At 44.5% G+C, this 21,839-nt stretch overlaps 1 protein-coding gene and 1 non-coding gene across 11 annotated transcripts in view; one reads left to right on the top strand and one right to left on the bottom strand.

Annotated features, from left to right (window-relative positions):
* The window catches only part of m1ap (meiosis 1 associated protein), a 201,804-nt gene that overhangs the window by 130,250 nt on the left and 49,715 nt on the right, over nt 1-21,839 (top strand). For 9 of the 10 annotated variants that reach the window (XM_070866779.1, XM_070866778.1, XM_070866773.1 and 6 more), the window contains 2 exons: nt 3,069-3,275; nt 14,373-14,537. In XM_070866779.1, coding sequence (XP_070722880.1) covers nt 3,069-3,275; nt 14,373-14,537 — 372 coding nt within the window. The remainder of the gene's footprint in view (nt 1-3,068; nt 3,276-14,372; nt 14,538-21,839) is intronic. The other variant, XM_070866781.1, reaches the window with a different exon arrangement.
* Nucleotides 6,258-6,330, bottom strand: trnak-uuu (transfer RNA lysine (anticodon UUU)). Its single transcript has one exon. It is a non-coding gene; the product is annotated as a tRNA-Lys (tRNA).

Raw genomic sequence — 21,839 nt, 5'->3', positions numbered from 1 at the left:
CCACCTCCTTTTCCTTTGTGTCTATCCTTCCTGAATGTTGAATACCCCTGGATGTTGAGTTCCCAGCCTTGATCACCCTGGAGCCATGTCTCCGTGATGCCAATTATATCATATTAGTTACTTGCCTGCACAGTTAATTCATCCACCCTATTATGAATATTCCTTGCATTGAGGCACAGAGCCTTCAGGCTTGTCTTTTTAACACACTTTGCTCCTTTAGAATTTTGCTGTAAAGTGGCCCTTTTTGCCTTGGGTTTCTCTGCTCTCCACTTTTACTTTTCTTCTTTCTATCTTTTGCTTCTGCCCCATTCTACTTCCCTCTATCTCTCTGCATAGGTTCCCATCCCCCTGCCATAGTAGTTTAATTTCCCCAACAGCACTAGCAAACACTCCCCCTGGGACATTGGTTCTGGTCTTGCCCAGGTGCAGACCGTCTGGTTTGTACTGGTCCCACCTCCCCAGAACCGGTTCCAATGTCCCAGGAATTTGAATTCCTCCCTTCTGCACCACTCCTCAAGCCACGTATTCATCTCAGCTATCCTGCTATTGCTACTCTGACTAGCACGTGGCACTGGTAGCAATCCTGAGAGAACTACCTTTGAGGTCCTACTTTTTAATTTAGCTCCTTGCTCCCTAAATTCGTCTTGTAGGACCTCATCCCGTTTTTTACCTATATCGTTGGTACCTATATGCACCACGACAACTGGTTGTTCACCCTCCCCACTCCGAGGCATCCTTGACCTTTGCACCAGGGAGGCAACATACCATCCTGGAGTCTCAATTGCGGCCGCAGAAACGTCTACCTATTCCCTTTACAATAGAATCCCCTACCACTATAGCTCTCTCACTCTTTTTCCTGCCCTCCTGTGCAGCAGAGCCACCCACTGGGAGCGTCCCTGACTTCCCACATAGCACAGAAGGAGCATAACATGTGTCCGAGCTCTCCTGCCATGACTAGATTAACTTAATTTGGCAACAACAAAGATAAAGATTAAAGGAAAAAAAAAAGAAAAACTACCCACCAATCACCAGCCAATCACTTACCCCCTTGGCTGTGACGTCACCCTTCGATTTCTTTCTACTTTTTTGCTTTCTCTCCCTGCAGCTGCACCAGCTGGCCTCCCGACCTACCACGCTGCTCCCTCCGACTGATGGGCGTTTTGTAGGCCTCCTGGATCTCCTGCTTCGCCTCCCGACTCACCACGCTGCTCCCTCCGACTGATGGGCCTTTTGTAGGCCTCCTGGATCTCTTGCTCCGCCTCCCGACTCACTGTTGAACTCAATGTTGCCCGGACTAGAGAATTTTAGCTGTGAGGAAAGATTGGATAGGCTGTGGTTGTTTGTTTTGAAACAGAGGAGGTTGAGGGGGAACTTAATTGAGGTGTATAAAATTATGAGGGGCCTAGATGAGGGGCTTAGCAGAGAGGTCATAGATTTAAAGTATTGGTACAAGCATTAGAGGGGAGTTGAGGGGAAATGCTTTCACCCAGAGGGTGGTGGGTATCTGGAACTCACTGCCTGAAAGGGAGGTAGAGGCAGAAATCCTCATCACATTTAAACAGTTCTTGGATATGCACTTCAAGTGACGTAACCTACAGGGCTCCAGACTAAGAGCTGGAAAGTGGGATTAGGCTGGATAGTTCTTTTTCAACCGGTGCAGACACGATGGGCTGAATGACCTCCGATGATTCTATAATGTTGAGGCCGGAATGCTATAAAGTGCTTAATTTAAAGATGAGCTGCTGTTTCTCGAGCTTCATTGGGACCATGAAAGAGAGCTAATATTGGGAGTGGGCTGACCACTTTTAATTCCCAATCCCACTCCCACTCTGCCCTCGTACAAATTTCAGACCTACCCCAATAACTCCAGAGGTGGAGAAATTAACCACTGATCTATGGAGTAAATTGAAATGCAACAGGGACCTCTTCTACCACCAGGTGGAGTTTTCATTATATCCGCCGTTTACTGAGGCCCTCGTGTGACAGAAGCCATCTACTGCAGCATTTTGAAAAAGGTAGGAGGGGTTTGTGTGTGTGAAATTACTGCTGCAATAATTGTAGTGGAAAAGTCAGCGCAAGAATCATCTCGTTAATTCATTCTTTCCCAGGCGATGGAAATTATGGAACTCCTTCCACCATCAGTTTTCTCGTCCTCTACAATCTACAGGCTTGTAAAACCCAGACTTAGCATCATTTAATCAATACTTACTTTGTTATCTTGTCTCTCCCTCCGCCCCTCACTCTTTCCAACCTTCGTTTGATAAATACATGCCATAATTGCAAACTTTGGTGACAGATATTTGTTAATAGATATATCCCGGCACAGGCACGATGGGTCGAATGGCCTCTTTCTATGCCACAAATTTCTATGATTCTATGATGTACACATGTAAAGTGCATTTATCCATATCTTATGCAGGATGTTTTCCACTAAATTCAATGCATGTAGCTAGTCATCAATTTCTATTGGCCAACACTGGATTAGTGGGGTAATATTGTTGGTATAACTGAAGTCTGCAGTTATTCAGCCATTGCACAGGATTAGCACCCCTTCCTCAGAGTCAGAAGGTTGTAGGTTCAAGCCCCAATCCAGAGATTTGAGCATATCATCTAAGATGACACTCCAAGGAGTGCAGTACTGTCAGTAGATGCCGTCTTTTAGATGAGATGTTAAACTGAGGCCTCATTTGCCCTGTCAATTGGAAGTAAAATATCCCATGGCAATGCTTCGAAGAACAGCTGGGGAGTTCTTCTCGGTGCCCTGGCCAATATCGGATCAGCCATGATCGTATTAAATGGCGGAATAGGCTCGAGGGGCCGTATGGCCTACACCGGCTCTTATTTCTTATGTTCTAAGAATGGGGAGTTCTTAACCAACATCACTAAAAACAGATTATCTGGTCATCATCAAATTACTGATTGTGGGACCTTGCTGTACGCAAATTGGCTACTGTTTCCAACATTGTAACAGTGACTACACTTCAAAAAGTATCTCATTGGCTGCAACGTGCTTTGAGAAAGTATGAATGCAAGTCCATTCTTTCTTTCTATTCCATTTCAAATTATAGAAAAGAGACTGGATGCTTCTAGCTCGTTCTGAACCTCAGGTCATGGGACCCACTTGGTCTGTTCATGTTGACTCCTATTACGTCATACTGCCTTCCACCTCACTGACACTCCTGCTGAAGCCCATAGCGGTGCAAGAACTCCTTTTACCCTGCGACCTTCCCTACAGATCTGATGATCCACCGGAAACAGCTCTAAGTAAAATAGAGGTGAGTGACTGCGCTGGTCATTTGTATGGACTTGGGAGGGAGAGAAGATGTAGGCTAACACATTCATGTAAGTAGAATCATGTAAGTAAGTAGGATGGTATGTTGCCTCCCTGGTGCAAGGGTCGAGGATGTCGCGGAGGGGTGCAGGACATTCTGAAAAGGGAGGGTGAACAACCAGTTGTCGTGCACATTGGTGCCAACGTTATAGGTAAAAAAAGGGATGAGGTCCTACGAGACGAATTTAAGGAGCTAGGAGCTAAATTAAAACGTAGGACCTCAAAAGTAGTAATCTCGGGATTGCTACCAGTGCCACGTGCTAGTCAGAGTAGGAATCGCAGGATAGCTCAGATGAATACGTGGCTTGAGCAGTGGTGCAGCAGGGAGGGATTCAAATTCCTGGGGCATTGGAACCGGTTCTGGGGGAGGTGGGGTCAGTACAAACTGGACAGTCTGTACCTAGGCATGACCTGAACCAATGTTCTAGGGGGAGTGTTTGCTCGTGCTGTTGGGGAGGAGTTAAACTAATATGGCAGGGGGATGGGAACCAAAGCAGGGAGACAGAGGGAAACAAAAAGGAGACAAAAGCAAAAGACAGAAAGGAGATGAGTGAAAGTGGAGGGCAGAGAAACCCAAGGCAAAAAACAAAAAGGGCCACTGAATATAAAGGGGCTGCAGGAGGGGTCAAAACTAAAAATCATGGTTTAAAAACTAGGATTAAAACACTCTACCTAAACGCACACCATTCGAAATAAAGTAAATGAGTTGACGGCACAAATCATTACAAATGGGTATGATTTGGTGGCCATTACAAAAACGTGGTTGCAGGGTGGCCAAGACTGGGAATTAAACATACAGGGATATCTGACAATTCGGAAAGATAGACAAGAAGGGAAAGGAGGTAGGGTAGCTCTGTTAATAAAGAATGATATCAGGGCAGTTGTGAGAGATGATATTGGCTCTAATGAACAAAATGTTGAATCATTGTGGGTAGAGATTAGAGATAGTAAGGGGAAAAGGTGGGCGTAGTTTATAGGCCCCCAAATAATAACTTCACGGTGGGGCGGGCAATAATCAAGGGAATAATGGAGGCATGTGAAAAAGGAACGGCAGTAATCATGGGGGATTTTAACCTACATATCGATTGGTCAAATCAAATCGCACGGGGTAGCCTGGAGGAGGAACGCATAGAATGCACACGGGATTGTTTCTTAGAACAGTATGTTACAGAACCTACAAGGGAGCAAGCTATCTTAGATCTGGTCCTGTGTAATGAGACAGGAATAATAAACGATCTCCTCGTAAAAGATCCTCTCGGAATGAGTGATCACAGTATGGTTGAATTTGTAATACAGATTGAGGGTGAGGAAGTTGTGTCTCAAACGAGCATACTATGCTTAAACAAAGGGGACTACAGTGGGATGAGGGCAGAGTTGGCTCAAGTAGACTGGAAACACAGACTAAACGGTGGCACAATTGAGGAACAGTGGAGGACTTTTAAGGCGCTCTTTCATAGTGCTCAACAAAAATATATTCCAGTGAAAAAGAAGGGCGGGAAGAGAAGGGATAACCAGCCGTGGATAACCAAGGAAATAAAGGAGCGTATCAAATTAAAAACCAATGCGTAAAAGGTGGCCAAGGTTAGTGGGAAACTAGAAGATTGGGAAAATTTTAAACAACAGCAAAGAATGACTAAGAAAGCAATAAAGAAAGGAAAGATAGATTACGAAAGTAAACTTGCGCAAAACATAAAAACAGATAGTAAAAGCTTTTACAGATATATAAAATGGAAAAGAGTGACTAAAGTAAATGTTGGTCCCTTAGAAAATGAGAAGGGGGATTTAATAATGGGAAATGTGGAAATGGCTGAGACCTCAAACAATTATTTTGCATCGGTCTTCACAGTGGAAGACACAGAAACTATGCCAAAAATTGCTGGTCACAGGAATGTGGGAAGGGAGGACCTTGAGACAATCACTATCACTAGGGGGTTGTGCTGGACAGGCTAATGGGACTCAAGGTAGACAAGTCCCCTGGTCCTGATGAAATGCATCCCAGGGTATTAAAGGAGATGGTGGAAGTTATAGCAGATGCATTCGTTATAATCTACCAAAATTCTCTGGACTCTGGGGAGGTACCAACGGATTGGAAAGCAACTAATGTAACGCCTCTGTTGAAAAAAGGGGGCAGACAAAAGGCAGGTTAGTTTAACATCTGTAGTGGGGAAAATGCTTGAAACTATCATTAAGGAAGAAATAGCGGGACACCGAGATAGGGATAGTGCAATCAAGCAGACGCAACATGGATTCATGAAGGGGAAATCATGTTTAACTAATATACTGGAATTCTTTGAGGATATAACGAGCATGGTGGATAGAGGTGTACCGATGGATGTGGTGTATTTAGATTTCCAAAAGGCATTCGATAAGGTGCCACACAAAAGGTTACTGCAGAAGATAAAGGTACGCGGAGTCAGAGGAAATGTATTAGCATAGATAGAGAATTGGCTAGCTAACAGAAAGCAGAGAGTCGGGATAAATGGGTCCTTTTCGGATTGGAAATCGGTGGTTAGTGGTGTGCCACAAGGATCGGTGCTGGGACCACAACTGTTTACAATATACAGATGACCTGGAAGAGGAGACAGAGTGTAGTGTAACAAAATTTGCAGATGACACAAAGATTAGTGGGAAAGCGGGTTGTGTAGAGGACACAGAGAGGCTGCAAAGAGATTTAGATAGGTTAAGCGAATGGGCTAAGGTATGGCAGATGGAATACAATGTCGGAAAGTGTGAGGTCATCCACCTTGGGAAAAAAAACAGTAAAAGGGAATATTATTTGAACGGGGAGAAATTACAACATGCTGCGGTGCAGAGGGACCTGGGGGTCCTTGTGCATGAAACTCTTTTTGGAGTTTATCTGCAAAAACAAAAGACATTAAACCGTGCCACCCTACCTGGGTGAAAAAAAGTTGTGCTTTAAACAGAACGCCCGAACAGGGACTTGAACCCTGAACCCTCAGATTAAAAGTCTGATGCTCTACCGACTGAGCTATCCAGGCTCTTGCATGAATCCCAAAAAGTTAGTTTGCAGGTGCAGCAGGTAATCAGGAAGGCGAATGGAATGTTGGCCTTCATTGCGAGAGGGATGGAGTACAAAAGCAGGGAGGTCCTGCTGCAACTTTAAAGGGTATTGGTAAGGCCGCACCTGGAGTACTGCGTGCAGTTTTGGTCACCTTATTTAAGGAAGGATATACTAGCTTTGGAGGGGGTACAGAGATGATTCACTAGGCTGATTCCGGAGATGAGGGGGTTACCTTATGATGATAGATTGAGTAGACTGGGTCTTTACTCGTTGGAGTTTAGAAGGATGAGGGGTGATCTTATAGAAACATTTAAAATAATGAAAGGGATAGACAAGATAGAGGCAGAGAGGTTTTTTCCACTGGTCGGGGAGACTAGAACTAGGGGGCACAGCCTCAAAATACGGGGGAGCCAATTTAAAACCGAGTTGAGAAGGAATTTCTTCTCCCAGAGGGTTGTGAATCTGTGGAATTCTCTGCCCAAGGAAGCAGTTGAGGCTAGCTCATTGAATGTATTCAAGTCACAGATTGATAGATTTTTAACCAATAAGGGAATTAAGGATTATGGGGAGCGGGCGGGTAAGTGGAGCTGAATCCACGGCCAGATCAGCCATGATCTTGTTGAATGGCGGAGCAGGCTCGAGGGGCTAGGTGGCCTACTCCTGTTCCTAATTCTTATGTTCTTATGAATTTGCAGACATCTCCCTCGATGACTCAGCTGTTAGAGGAGGGGTAACTGTGTGTTCTTACTTATAATTTATTTCTCAAATTAATAGGGTTCGCAACATTGAATGTCAGATATCACAGATTTATTTATATGGTACCTTTATTTATATAGTACCTTTAACGTAGGAAAACGTCCCAAGGCGCTTCACAGAATTATTATGAGACAAGAAATTTGACACTGAGCCATATAAGGAGAAATTAGGGTAGGTGACCAAAGGCTTGGTCAAAGAGGTAGGTTTTAAGGACCGTTTTAAAGGAGGAAAGAGAGGCAGTGAGGTTTTGGCAGGGAATTCCAGAGCATAGGGCCCAGGCAACAGAAGACACGGCCACCAATGGTTGAGCGATTATAATCAGGGATGCTCAAGAGGGCAAAATTAGAGGAGTGCAGATGTCTCGGTGGGTTGTGGGGCTGAAGGGGATTACAGAGATAGGGAGTGGCGAGGCCGTGGAGGGACTTGAGAACAAGGATGAGAATCTTGAAATCGAGGCGTTGTTTAACCGGGAGCCAGTGTAGATCAGCGAGCACAGGGGTGATGGATGAGCAGGAATTGGTGCGAGTTAGGTCATGGGAAGCCGAGTTTTGGATGACCTCAATTTTAAGTAGGGTAGAATGTGGGAGGCCAGCCAAGTGTGTGTTGGAATAGTCAAGTCTAGAGGCAACAAAGGCTTTGATGAGGGTTTCAGCAGCAGATGAGCTGAGGCAAGGACGGAGATGGGTGATATTACGGAGGTGGAAAAAGGTGGTCTTAGTTATGCTGTGGATATGGTTGAAAGCTCATTTTAAGCATACAAAAATTAAATATATACTTAACCAGCAGTGCTTACAACAAAATCTTGAGTTTTCAGCAGAGAATTCAAACCCGTTACAGTTCCAATATCAGTCAACAGATTGACCAGACCTTAATCGAATTCTAAATATTTGTTCCAACACCCACTTTTTATATTTGTTTCGCATCCATTCTACGTGACAATTCGTATGTTTCACAGTTGGATTATATAGTTATCATTCAACACTGATTTGATTATGTCCTGTACTTTCAGCCATAGATTCATAACTCCCTAACTTGACGATACTCCCTAATATTCCAGATCTGCGGTCTTTCTCAGGCAGATGCTTATCTTCAAAGCCTCCCTTCTAATGAATGAGCAAAGGGAGCTTTTCTATTTGTTCTGTGTCTGTGACTTCTAACCATTTTAAGATATAACAAGTCCCACTCCAGAGACTTGAGCAGAAAAATCTAGGCTGATACACCAGTGGAGTACTGAGGGAGTGCTGCACTGTTGGAGGTGTCGTCTTTCAGATGAGACGTTAAACCGAGGCACCGTCTGCTCTTTCAGGTGGACATAAAAGATCATACAGGTACAACATCCGGAATCCTTGGGACTTAATCCGTGCAGGGTTTTGGATTTTTCCCAATTTCAGACAAGAAAATCAATAGTCTAAAATATGGAATCCCCAACCAAATCCATGCCAGGTTTTGAGTGGCGAGGTCCAAACTCTGGCGCGGATTCGGTCAAGGATTCCCGATTTCACGCTTGATTTTCTTGCCTGAAATCTGGAATCCTCGACCGAATTTGTGCCGGATTTTGGACAATAATTCCAGACGACTGCATCAGCTATGCGCAAAATATCCGTTTTTTTGGACCATTTTGGTTTTCAGAGTTCTGGATTCGAGACATTGCACCTGTATAACACTATAGAAACATAGAAAATAGGTGCAGGAGTAGGCCATTCGGCCCTTCTAGCCTGCACCGCCATTCAATGAGTTCATGGCTGAACATGCAACTTCAGTACCCCATTCCTGCTTTCTCACCATACCCCTTGATTCCCCTAGTAGTAAGGACTTCATCTAACTCCTTTTTGAATATATTTAGTGAATTGGCCTCAACAACTTTCTGTGGTCGAGAATTCCACAGGTTCACCACTCTCTGGGTGAAGAAATTCCTCCTCATCTCGGTCCTAAATGGCTTCCCCCTTATCCTTAGACTGTAACCCCTGGTTCTGGACTTCCCCAACATTGGGAACATTCTTCCTGCATCTAACCTGTCTAACCCCATCAGAATTTTAAACATTTCTATGAGGTCCCCTCTCATTCTTCTGAACTCCAGTGAATACAAGCCCAGTTGATCCAGTCTTTCTTGATAGGTCAGTCCCGCCATCCCGGGAATCAGTCTGGTGAACCTTCGCTGCACTCCCTCAATAGCAAGAATGTCCTTCCTCAGGTTAGGAGACCAAAACTGTACACAATACTCCAGCTGTGGCCTCACCAAGGCCCTGTACAATTGTAGCAACACCTCCCTGCCCTTGTACTCAAATCCCCTCGCTATGAAGGCCAACATGCCATTTGCTTTCTTAACCGCCTGCTGTACCTGCATGCCAACCTTCAATGACTGATGTACCATGACACCCAGGTCTCTTTGCACCTGCCCTTTTCCTAATCTGTCACCATTCAGATAATCGTCTGTCTCTCTGTTTTTACCACCAAAGTGGATAACCTCACATTTATCCACATTATACTTCATCTGCCATGCATTTGCCCACTCACCTAACCTATCCAAGTCGCTCTGCAGCCTCATAGAATCCTCCTTGCAGCTCACACTGCCACCCAACTTAGTGTCATCCGCAAATTTGGAGATACTACATTTAATCCCCTCATCTAAATCATTAATGTACAGTGTAAACAGCTGGGGCCCCAGCACAGAACCTTGCGGTACCCCACTAGTCACTGCCTGCCATTCTGAAAAGTCCCCATTTACTCCTACTCTTTGCTTCCTGTCTGACAACCAGTTCTCAATCCATGTCAGCACACTACCCCCAATCCCATGTGCTTTAACTTTGCACATTAATCTCTTGTGTGGGACCTTGTCGAAAGCCTTCTGAAAGTCCAAATATACCACATCAACTGGTTCTCCCTTGTCCACTCTACTGGAAACATCCTCAAAAAATTCCAGAAGATTTGTCAAGCATGATTTCCCTTTCACAAATCCATGCTGACTTGGACCTATCATATTACCTCTTTCCAAATGCACTGCTATGACATCCTTAATAATTGATTCCATCATTTTACCCACTACCGATGTCAGGCTGACCGGTCTGTAATTCCCTGTTTTCTCTCTCCCTCCTTTTTTAAAAAGTGGGGTTACATTGGCTACCCTCCACTCCATAGGAACTGATCCAGAGTCAATGGAATGTTGGAAAATGACTGTCAATGCATCCACTATTTCCAAGGCCACCTCCTTAAGTACTCTGGGATGCAGTCCATCAGGCCCTGGGGATTTATCGGCCTTCAATCCCATCAATTTCCCGACTAATAAGGATTTCCCTCAGTTCCTCCTCCTTACTAGACCCTCCGACCCCTTTTATATCCGGAAGGTTGTTTGTGTCCTCCTCAGTGAATACCGAACCAAAGTACTTGTTCAATTGGTCCGCCATTTCTTTGTTCCCCGTTATGACTTCCCCGTTATGACTGCAGGGGACCTACGTTTGTCTTTACTAACCTTTTTCTCTTTACATATCTATAGAAACTTTTGCAATCCGTCTTAATGTTCCCTGCAAGCTTCTTCTCGTACTCCATTTTCCCTGCCCTAATCAAACCCTTTGTCCTCCTCTGCTGAGTTCTAAATTTCTCCCAGTCCCCGGGTTCTCTGCTATTTCTGGCCAATTTGTATGCCACTTCCTTGGCTTTAATGCTATCCCTGATTTCCCTTGATAGCCACGGTTGAGCCACCTTCCCTTTTTTATTTTTACGCCAGACAGGAATGTACAATTGTTGTAGTTCATCCATGCGGTCTCTAAATGTCTGCCATTGCACATCAACAGTCAATCCCTTCAGTATCATTCGCCAATCTATCCTAGCCAATTCACGCCTCATACCTTCAAAGTTACCCTTCTTTAAGTTCTGGACCATGGTCTCTGAATTAACTATTTCATTCTCCATCCTAATGCAGAATTCCACCATATTATGGTCACTCTTCCCCAAGGGGCCTCGCACAACGAGATTGCTAATTAATCTTCTCTCATTACACAACACCCAGTCTAAGATGGCCTCCCCCCTAGTTGGTTCCTCGACATATTGGTCTAAAAAACCATCCCTTATGCACTCCAGGAAATCCTCCTCTACCGTATTGCTTCCAGTTTGGTTAACCCAATCTATGTGCATATTAAAGTCACCCATTATAACTGCTGCACCTTTATTGCATGCACCCCTAATTTCATGTTTGATGCCCTCCCCAACATCACTACTACTGTTTGGAGGTCTGTACACAACTCCCACTAACGTTTTTTGTCCTTTGGTATTCTGCAGCTCTACCCATATAGATTCCACATCATCCAAGCTAATGTCCTTCCGAACTATTGCCTTAATTTGCTCCTTAACCAGCAATGCTACCCCACCTCCTTTTCCTTTTATTCTATCTTTCCTGAATGTTGAATACCCCTGGATGTTGAGTTCCCAGCCCTGATCATCCTGGAGCCACGTCTCCGTAATCCCAATCACATCATATTTGTTAACATCTATTTGCACAGTTAATTCATCCACTTTATTGCGGATACTCCTTGCATTAAGACACAAAGCCTTCAGGCTTGTTCTTTTAACACCCTTTGTCCTTTTAGAATTTTGCTGTACAGTGGCCCTTTTTGTTCTTTGCCTTGGGTTTCTCTGCCCTCCACTTTTCCTCATCTCCTTTCTGTCTTTTGCTTTTGCCTCCTTTTTGTTTCCCTCTGTCTCCCTGCATTGGTTCCCATCCCCCTGCCATATCAGTTTAAATCCTCCCCAACAGCACTAGCAAACACTCCCCCTAGGACATTGGTTCCGGGCCTGCCCAGGTGCAGACCGTCCGGTTTGTACTGGTCCCACCTCCCCCAGAACCGGTTCCAATGCCCCAGGAATTTGAATCCCTCCCTGTTGCACCACTGCTCAAGCCACGTATTCATCTGCACTATCCTGCGATTCCTACTCTGACTATCACGTGGCACTGGTAGCAATCCCGAGATTACTACTTTTGAGGTCCTACTTTTTAATTTAGCTCCTAGCTCCTTAAATTCGTTTCGTAGGACCTCATCCCTTTTTTTTACCTATGTCGTTGGTACCAATGTGCACCACGACAACTGGCTGTTCTCCCTCCCTTTTTAGAATGTCCTGCACCCGCTCCGAGACATCCTTGACCCTTGCACCAGGGAGGCAACATACCATCCTGGAGTCTCGGTTGCGGCCGCAGAAACGCCTTTCTATTCCCCTCACCATTGAATCCCCAATCACTATTGCTCTCCCACTCTTTTTCCTGCCCTCCTGTGCAGCAGAGCCAGCCACGGTGCCATGAACTTGGCTGCTGCTGCCCTCCCCTGATGAGTCATCCCCCTCAACAGTACCCAAAGCAGTGTATCTGTTTTGCAGGGGGTTGACCACAGGGGACTCCTGCACTACCTTCCTTGCACTGCTCTTCCTGTTGGTCTTCCATTCCCTATCTGGCTGTGGACCCTTTCCCTGCGGTACGACCAACTCACTACATGTGATACTCACGTCATTCTCAGCATCGTGGATGCTCCAGAGTGAATCCACCCTCAGCTCCAACTCCGCAACGCGGTCTGTCAGGAGCTGGAGGCGGATACACTTCCTGCACACGTAATCGTCAGGGACACCGGAAGTGTCCCTGAGTTCCCACATGGTACAGGAGGAGCATAACACCCGACCGAGCTCTCCTGCCATGACTTAACCCTTATATACACTTAAATTGGCAAGAACAATGTTAAAAGTTACTCACTGATATAGAAGAGAAAAAAGAAAAACTACTCACCAATCACCAGCCAATCACTTACCCTCTTGGCTGTGACGTCACCTTTTGATTTCTTTCTACTTCTTTTTTGCCTTCTCCCTGTAGCTGCACAAGCCCCGCCTTTATAGGCCTCTCCACGCACCTCCTCGATGCTGCTCCCGACTGCTGCCGACCCCCGGACACCCTGCTGTGCCTTTTATAGGCTTCTCCACGTACCTCCTCGATGCTGCTCCCGACTGCCGCCGACGCTGGCCCCCGGACTCCCTGCTGTGCCTTTTATAGGCTTCTCCACGCACCTCCTCGACGCTGCTCCCGACTGCCGCCGACGCAGAAGAAGAGCAGAGGAGTTATCCCCGATGTCCTAGCCAATATTTATCCCTTAATCCATATCACTAAAAAAACAGATCATCTGGTTATTATCACATTACCGTTTGTGGGATCTTGTTGTGTGCAAATTGGCTGCCGCGTTTCCTACATTACAACAGTGACTAAACTTCAGTATAAATACTTCATTGGCTGTAAAGAGCTTTCGGACATCAAGTGATCCAAAGGCCCTGTATAAATGCAAGTCTTTCTTTAACAATTCAAGAATGATACTTCCCTACTTAACAAACAAAGGCTAAAAACTAACATTGCAACAATATAAAGATTAACCCTTTGCTTGCACAGGGGTATGGTAGCATAGTGGTTATGTAATCCTGAGCTTGGAGATCAAATCCCAACACGTCATCTGGGGAATTTAAATTCAATTAAATAAATTTGAAATAAAAGGCTAGTATCAGTAATGGTGACCATAAAACTACCGGATTGTCATAAAAACCCATTTGGTTCACTAATATCCTTTAAGGAAGGAAATCTGCCATCCTTATCCAGTCTGGCCTATATGTGGCTCCAGACCCACAGCAATGTGGTTGACTCTTAACTGCCCTCTATGGCCTAGCAAGCCACTCAGTTGTATTCAAGAAGGCAGCTTCACCACCACCTTCTCGAGGGCAATTAGAGATGGGCAATAAATGCTGGCTTTGTCAGCGAAACCCACATCCCATGAATGAAAAAATCTACTGACCAGCTGAACCACATAGATGGGCTGATTAAAGCACAGGCCTATGGGACCCATGCCCATGTGCCCTGTACAAATGGGGAGCTCCCAGTAAACCTCACCATAACACAGAAAAACTGCATACAACCACTGAATTAAAATACTTTAAATGCATTTAAAGATACTGTCAGAAGGGAATGAGGCAGAGTCAGCAGATTTGTTACAGTATAAATACAAAATTAAGCAGTTCACTTAAGTGTAGTATATTATGATATGATTTGCTTTATTATTAATGTAATGTGTAAACATTCTACAGGCCTATTTTTTTCATGCATTTTTCTACATGTTTGTTTTTCAATGGATCGGATGGAGGGAGGAGGGTCTTATACAGGTGGCTACGGAGAGCACCGAATGTTCTTGATGCCCAGGGCACCGTGAATTCAAGAAAACAAAAACTAAAAGTTTTTGTATTGTATTTTTGTAGGACATATTGGATGGGCTCGATGTAGAATTGACATATAACCCACTGAGTCTGAAAAGTAACCTGTACAAGCATCTCAGAGGAACTTTGGTTAGAACTCTTTACCGTCAGCAACCAAAGCAAGTACAGCGTAAAGAGCAACATCATCCTGAACAACTACATAGACAGGTATTTATCTTCACTTTATTCGTGAACTCCTAATTTAAAGGACATCTGTCCAAAATAATGGAGAAAGAAGGCTCACTAGATTGATCAGATGTACAGAGGGACATGGGTGTCCTTGTACACCAGTCATTGATGAAGTCTAGAACAAGGGGTCATAGTCTCAGGATATGGGGTAGGAAATTTAGGACCGAGGTGAGAAGAAATGTTTTCACTCAGAGGGTGGTGAACCTGTGGAATTCTCTACCACAGAAGGCTGTGGAGGCCAAGTCACTGAATATATTTAAGAGGGAGATAGATAGATTTCTAGAAACAAAAGGCATCAAGGTGTTTGGGGAAAAAAGTGGGAATATGGTGTTGAGATCGAGGATCAGCCATGATCATATTGAATGGCAGTGCAGACTTGAAGGGCCAAATGGCCTACTACTGCTCCTATTTTCTATGTTTCTATGATCCCTGGGATGAGAGGGTTGTGCTATGAGGTGAGATTGAGTAGATTAGGCCTATACTCTCTGGAGTTTAGAAGAATGAGAGCTATAAGAAGCTGAGGGAAATTGACAGGGTAGATTCTGAGAGGTTGTTTGCCCCTGGCTGGAGAGTCTAGAACCAGGGGTCACAGTCTCAGGATAGGGGATCAGCCATTTAAGACTGAATTTCTTCACTCGGAGGGTTGTGAAAGTTTGGAATTCTCCACCCCGAAGGGCTGTACATGCTCAGTCGTTGAGTATATTCAAAGCTAGATAGATATAGATAGATTTTTGGACTCTAGGGAAATCGAGGAATATGGGGATAGGGCGCGAAAGTAGATTTGAGGTTGAAGATCAGCCATGATTTTACTGAATGGCGGAGCTGGCTCGAGGGACGTCTGGCCTTCTCCTGCTTCTAATTCTTACGTTTTTATGTTAAAAGTCTTGGACAGTATTTGCTCCTTGAGAAGGTGCATTCTCAGTTTTGTTATTTTAGAAACTCAGCAATGCTCCCTCATGGCTCAGTTGGTAATTTCATTGCCCAGCGTGGATCAGAATACAGGCCAGGGAGGTCGCAGGTTCGATTTCATAGAATCATAGAATGATACAGCACAGAAGGAGGCCATTTGGCCCATCATGCCCATGTCGGCTCTTTTAAAGAGCTAACCAATTTGTCCCACTCCCCAGCTCTTTCCCCAAAGCCCAGCAGATTTTTCCTTTTCAAGTATTTTTCCATTTCCCTTTTGAAAGTTAGTACTGAATCTTCTTGCACCACCCTTTCAGGCAGCACATTCCAGATCATGACAACTCTCTGCATAAATTTTATTTTCCTTGAGTTGCTAATGTCAGTTGTTTCAAATCTGGGTCCACTGGTTACCGACCCTTCTGCCACTGGAAACAGTTCCTCCTTATTTACTCTATCAAATCTCATGATTTTGAACACCACTATCAAATCTCCCCTTAACATTCTCTGCTGTAAGGAGAGCAACCGCAGTTTCTCTGGTCTCATGTAACTGAAGTCCCTCATCCCTGGAACCATTCTCGTAAATCTTTCACCCTCTCTAAGCCCTTGGCATCCTTCCTAAAGTGTGGTGCCCAGAATTGGCCACAATACTGCAGCTGGGACCTAATCAATGTTTTATAAAGATTTAGGATAACTTCCTTGCTTTTGAACTCTATGCTTCTATTTATAAAGCCACAAATCCCATATGATCTTTTAACAGCCTTCTCAACTTTTCCTGCCACCTTCAATGACTTATGTACACAAGACTGTCTGATCCTGCTCTCCTTTAGAATTGTACCATTTAATTTATATTGCCTCTCCTCATTCCTCCTACCAAAATGAATCACTTCACACTTCTCTGTGTTAAATTTTATCTGGTATTTGTGCTTTGTGCTGTGTTGGCTGATCTCAGCTTAGGTACCAGTTGGGACACTATAATTAGCCTCAGTATGAAGGATGAAAAAAAAGATCTAGCGTCCAACATCTGCTCACCACTCAAAGATCCATGCTGGAAAGTGCACATGTATGGATGCTTAAATGAAGACAGAATCAGGCTTGGCTGTGACATTCCCCAAGGGGTGATCGAATTGAGGTGTTTAAGATGATTAAAGAAGTTGCTAGTATAGACAGTGTTATGTATGTGAACCTCACCTGTGTGTAAGACTTGCCATTAAGGGGCACACCTGTGGGAGACCTGTGTGTACCCTGGAGCAAGGTAGGTATAAAAGGCAGTCCACCACGCTGCTGCCTCACTTTGGAGTTATATTAAAGAGACCAAATTCACAATGGTTTGAGCTTACAACACAGTCTCGTGGAGTTATTCTGAACTTAACAGACAGAGAGAAACTATTCTGGTGGGGGAAGTCCAGAACAAGGAAGCATAAGCTTAAAATTAGTGCTCAGCTGTGCAGGGATGATGTCAGGAAGCACTTCTTCACACAAAGGGTAGTGGAAATCTGGAACTCTCTCCCGCAAAAAGCTGTTGAGGCTGGAGGTCAATTGAAAATTTCAAAACAGATTGATAAAAAGACTTTCATTTATATAGCGCCTTTCGCCACTTCAGGACGTCCCAAAGCACTTTACAGAATCTAAGAAAGTTAATATGCAGGTACAACAAGCAATTAGGAAAGCAAATGGTATGCTAGCTTTTATAACAAAGGGATTAGCGTATAAAAGAAAATAAGTCTTACTACAATTATACAGGGCATTGGTGAGGCCACACCTGGAGTACCGTGTTTGGGTCTGCTCTCCTTACCTAAGGAAAGACATACTTGCCTTAGAGGAGTGCAACAAAAGTTCACTAGACTGATTCCTGGGATGAGGGGATTACCCTATGAGGAGAGATTGAGTAGACTAGGCTTATATTCCCTCGAGTTTAGAAGAATAAGAGGTGATCTAATTGAAACATGGAAAATTCTTCCGGGTTTGACAGGGTTAATAGACTGTGGGCTGCTTTTCCGTAGTCCCCTCTGTGGAAGTACTTCATATTCAGACTAATATTAGTTTAGGGACCACTTATCGCAAAAATCAATGTTCAAAAAGTGAACATTTATCGGCGGAAATTGCATCAAAACACAGAGTGATGACGTAATTGCGAGTTTCTTAAATGACCAATCACAACTGCTGTATTTGTCAGTACCGTGAAATCTGCCAATCACGATGTCTGTACTAGATCGATTAGAGTCAGTGACTGCATGCAAACAATGGCGTGCTGCATGCATGTAGTTGTGGGAGCCAAAGGCAACATCATTTATTTTTCGGACTCTTAGCTGGATAACATTTTTAACCAGTGTTCTTCAGTGGAGATTTACTTGAAGTCGAGAAGTTAAAATTGCAGAGAATGTCATCGAAAGTTCAGATCTGTTGGTCTGAATGGTCTTGAGCACTGCTCTTCAAATTCTCAAGTACTAGAACATGACACAGCACTGACTGAGCTTCAGATTCAACAAAGTGAGCAGTATATCCCACCTAATGTCAAGCCGAACGTACACACAACACTGGTTTGGGACAGCAACGATTTCGGAGAGGACACATTGTCAGGAAAAGGCACAACTCACAATACAAATGGCACACTAATTCAAAGGGATAAGTCAACTGCTAATCATGATCATCCCTCATCAAGACAAACAAAGCCAAGCTCTTGCACTTTCTCGAGGGGTCAGTCAACCCACCCCATACCATTGATGGGATCCCAAGTGGTTCAACATGGGTGTGGGATGCTATGGCATTGATTCAACTCATGAGACCACAATTAACATTTGGACAGGTTGCTGACCAAGTACTGAATGTTCTTGTGGGATGAGCAAAGGTGGATAAGTCCAGAGTGATCCACTTTGTTCCAGACAGAATCAAGACCAACAGCATCAAAATGGTGAAAGGGGACGGAGGTCAATTGGAGGAACGCAAATCACCAAAATCTGACCAGAAAATCTGATTTAAAAAATTCCAAAACATAGACACATAGAAAATAGGTGCAGGAGTAGGCCATTCGGCCCTTCGAGCCTGCACCACCATTCAGTAAGATCATGGCTGATCATTCACCTCAGTACCCCTTTCCTGCTTTCCCTCCATACCCCTTGATCCCTTTAGCCATAAGGGACATATCTAACTCCCTCATGAATATATCCAATGAACTGGCATCAACAAATCTCTGCAGTAGAGAATTCCACAGGTTAACAACTCTCTGAGTGAAGAAGTTTCTCCTCATCTCAGTCCTAAATGGCTTAACCCTTATCCTTCGACTATGTCCCCTGGTTCTGGACTTCCCCAACATCGGGAACATTCTTCCTGCATCTAACCTGTCCAGTCCCGTCAGAATTTTATATGTTTCTATGAAATCCCCTCTCATCCTTCTAAACTCCAGTGAATACAGGCCCAGTCGATCCAGTCTCTCCTCGTATGTCATATGTCCTCATGTGTCAGTCCTGCCATCCCGGGAATCAGTCTGGTGAACCTTCGCTGCACTCCCTTAATAGCAAGAACGTCCTTCCTCAGATTAGGAGACCAAAACTGAACACAATATTCCAGGTGAGGCTTCACTAAGGCCCTGTACAACTGCAGTAAGACCTCCCTGCTCCTATACTCAAATTCCCTAGCTATGAAGGCCAACATACCATTTGCCTTCTTCACCGCCTGCTGTACCGGCACGACAACTTTCAATGACTGATGAACCATGACACCCAGGTCTCGTTGCACCTCCCCTTTTCCTAATCTACCGCCATTCAGATAATATTCTGCCTTCGTGTTTTTGCCACCAAAGTGGATAACCTCACATTTATCCACATTATACTGTATCTGCCACGTGTTTGCCCACTCACCTAACCTGTCCAAGTCACCCTGCAGCCTCTTAGCATCCTCCTCACTGTTCACACTACCACCCAGCTTAGTGTCATCTGCAAACTTGGAGATATTACACTCAATTCCCACTCAGCACCACTGAAAAACAAAATAGATCTAAAAAAAAGTTAGAGGCTGAAAAGGAATGCATATCGATGAATCATCATCAGAATCAAGGGTTTCTGCTTCCTCAGCCCTCGACGTCTCAGGCAAAGATGCAACATTCTCACAACCTACACACGAGCAGATGTTGGTGCAAGGTAGCTTGATGCCGGAAATCCCATCTCCAAAGGACCATGGGTGGAAACTTGAAGATGATGTACTTGTCACAGACTGGATGACACTTCCTCCAGCACCAGTGAATTTCAATCTTCCGAATGTACTAGGGGACAGTGGGTCTAGTGAGAAGGAGGAACTGAAAGATATCCTTATTCGGCGGGAAATTGTGTTAGGGAAATTGATGAGATTGAAGGCCGATAAATTCCCGGGGCCTGATAGTCTGCATCCCAGAGTACTTAAGGAAGTGGCCCTAGAAATACTGGATGCATTGGTGATCATTTTCCAACAGTATATCGACTCTGGATCAGTTCCTATGGACTGGAGGGTAGCTAATGTAACACCACTTTTTAAAAAAGGAGGGAGAGAGAAAACTGGTAATTATAGACTGGTTAGCCTGACATCAGTAGTGGGGAAAATGTTGAAATCAATCATTAAGGATGAAATAGCAGCGCATTTGGAAAGCAGTGACAGGATCGGTCCAAGTCAGCATGGATTTATGAAAGGGAATTCATGTTTGACGAATCTTCTGGAATTTTTTGAGGATGTAACTAGAGTGGACAAGGGAGAACCAGTGGATGTGGTGTATTTGGACTTTCAAAAGGCTTTTGACAAGGTCCCGCACAAGAGATTGGTGTGCAAAATCAAAGCGCATGGTATTGGGGGTAATGTACTGACATGGATAGAGAACTGGTTGGCAGACAGGAAGCAGAGAGTCGGGATAAACGGGTCCTTTTCAGAATGGCAGGCAGTGACTAGTGGAGTTCCGCAGGGCTCAGTGCTGGGACCCCAGCTCTTTACAATATACATTAACGATTTAGATGAAAGAATTGAGTGTAATATCTCCAAGTTTGCAGATGACACTAAACTGGGTGGCGGTGTGAGCTGTGAGGAGGATGCTAAGAGGCTGCAGGATGACTTGGACAGGTTAGGTGAGTGGGCAAATGCATGGCAGATGCAGTATAATGTGGATAAATGTGAGGTTATCCATTTTGGGGCAAAAACACAAAGGCAGAATATTATTTGAATGGCGGCAGATTAGGAAAAGGGGAGGTGCAACGAGACCTGGATGTCATGGTTCATCAGTCATTGAAAGTTGACATGCAGATACAACAGACGGTGAAGAAGCCAAATGGTATGTTGGCCTTCATAGCTAGGGGATTTGAGTATAGGAGCAGGGAGGTCTTACTGCAGTTGTACAGGGCCTTCGTGAGGCCTCACCTGGAATATTGTGTCCAGTTTTGATCTCCTAATCTGAGGATGGACGTTCTTGCTATTGAGGGAGTGCAGCGAAGATTCACCAGACTTGATTCCAGGATGGCTGGACTGTCATATGAGGAGAGACTGGATCAACTGGGCCTTTATTCACTGGTGTTTAGAAGGATGAGAGGGGATCTCATAGAAACATATAAGATTCTGACGGGACGGACAGGTTAGATGCGGGAAGAATGTTCCCGATGTTGGGGAAGTCCAGAACCAGGGGACATAGTCTTAGGATAAGGGGTAGGCCATTTAGGACTGAGATGAGGAGAAACTTCTTCACTCAGAGAGTTGTTAACCTGTGGAATTCCCTGCCACAGAGAGTTGTTGATGCCAGTTCATGGATATATTCAAGAGGGAGTTAGATATGGCCCTTACGGCTAAGGGGATCAAGGGGTATAGAGAGAAAGCAGGAAAGGGGTACTGAGGGAGTGATCAGCCATGATCTTATTGAATGGCGGTGCAGGCTCGAAGGGCCGAATGGCCTACTCCTGCACCTATTTTCTATGTTTCTATGGTCAAAATTTCTGTCTTGAGGTGACAACAAGGAAAATCTTCTCCAGTTGCTCTGGGAAAGATAATGCAAGTCTGCAAAGGAGATTATTGATGATGTAACACTCTTTGTTGGACATGGAAGTGAGTGTCATGCTACACGTCAGAATGACAGCAAAACAAATCTGGAGGTGGTACCAATCCCAGCTCTGTTCTCCAACCAGGAAGAAGCCAACACACGACTGCTGCTTCACAGCTCTTTTGCTGCCAGTTCTAGTGAGCATATCATCATAAACAGTCCTGATACTGATGTCTTTGTACTGTACTTGGTGTTCTGCAAGGACCTTGATGCTAAGCTCTACTTTCGCACAGGAAGAGGAAACAACACGGGTACAATAGATGTCCATCGCATCTTTGATCACTTTGGGAAAGATGTATGTGCTGATCTCATAGGGTTTCACTGTTTTTCAGGAT

Source organism: Pristiophorus japonicus, chromosome 2, assembly GCF_044704955.1.
Source record: "Pristiophorus japonicus isolate sPriJap1 chromosome 2, sPriJap1.hap1, whole genome shotgun sequence".
Taxonomy (NCBI): domain Eukaryota; kingdom Metazoa; phylum Chordata; class Chondrichthyes; family Pristiophoridae; genus Pristiophorus; species Pristiophorus japonicus.
Note: the sequence above shows the minus strand (reverse complement) of the source record. Positions and strands in the feature narration are given on the sequence as shown.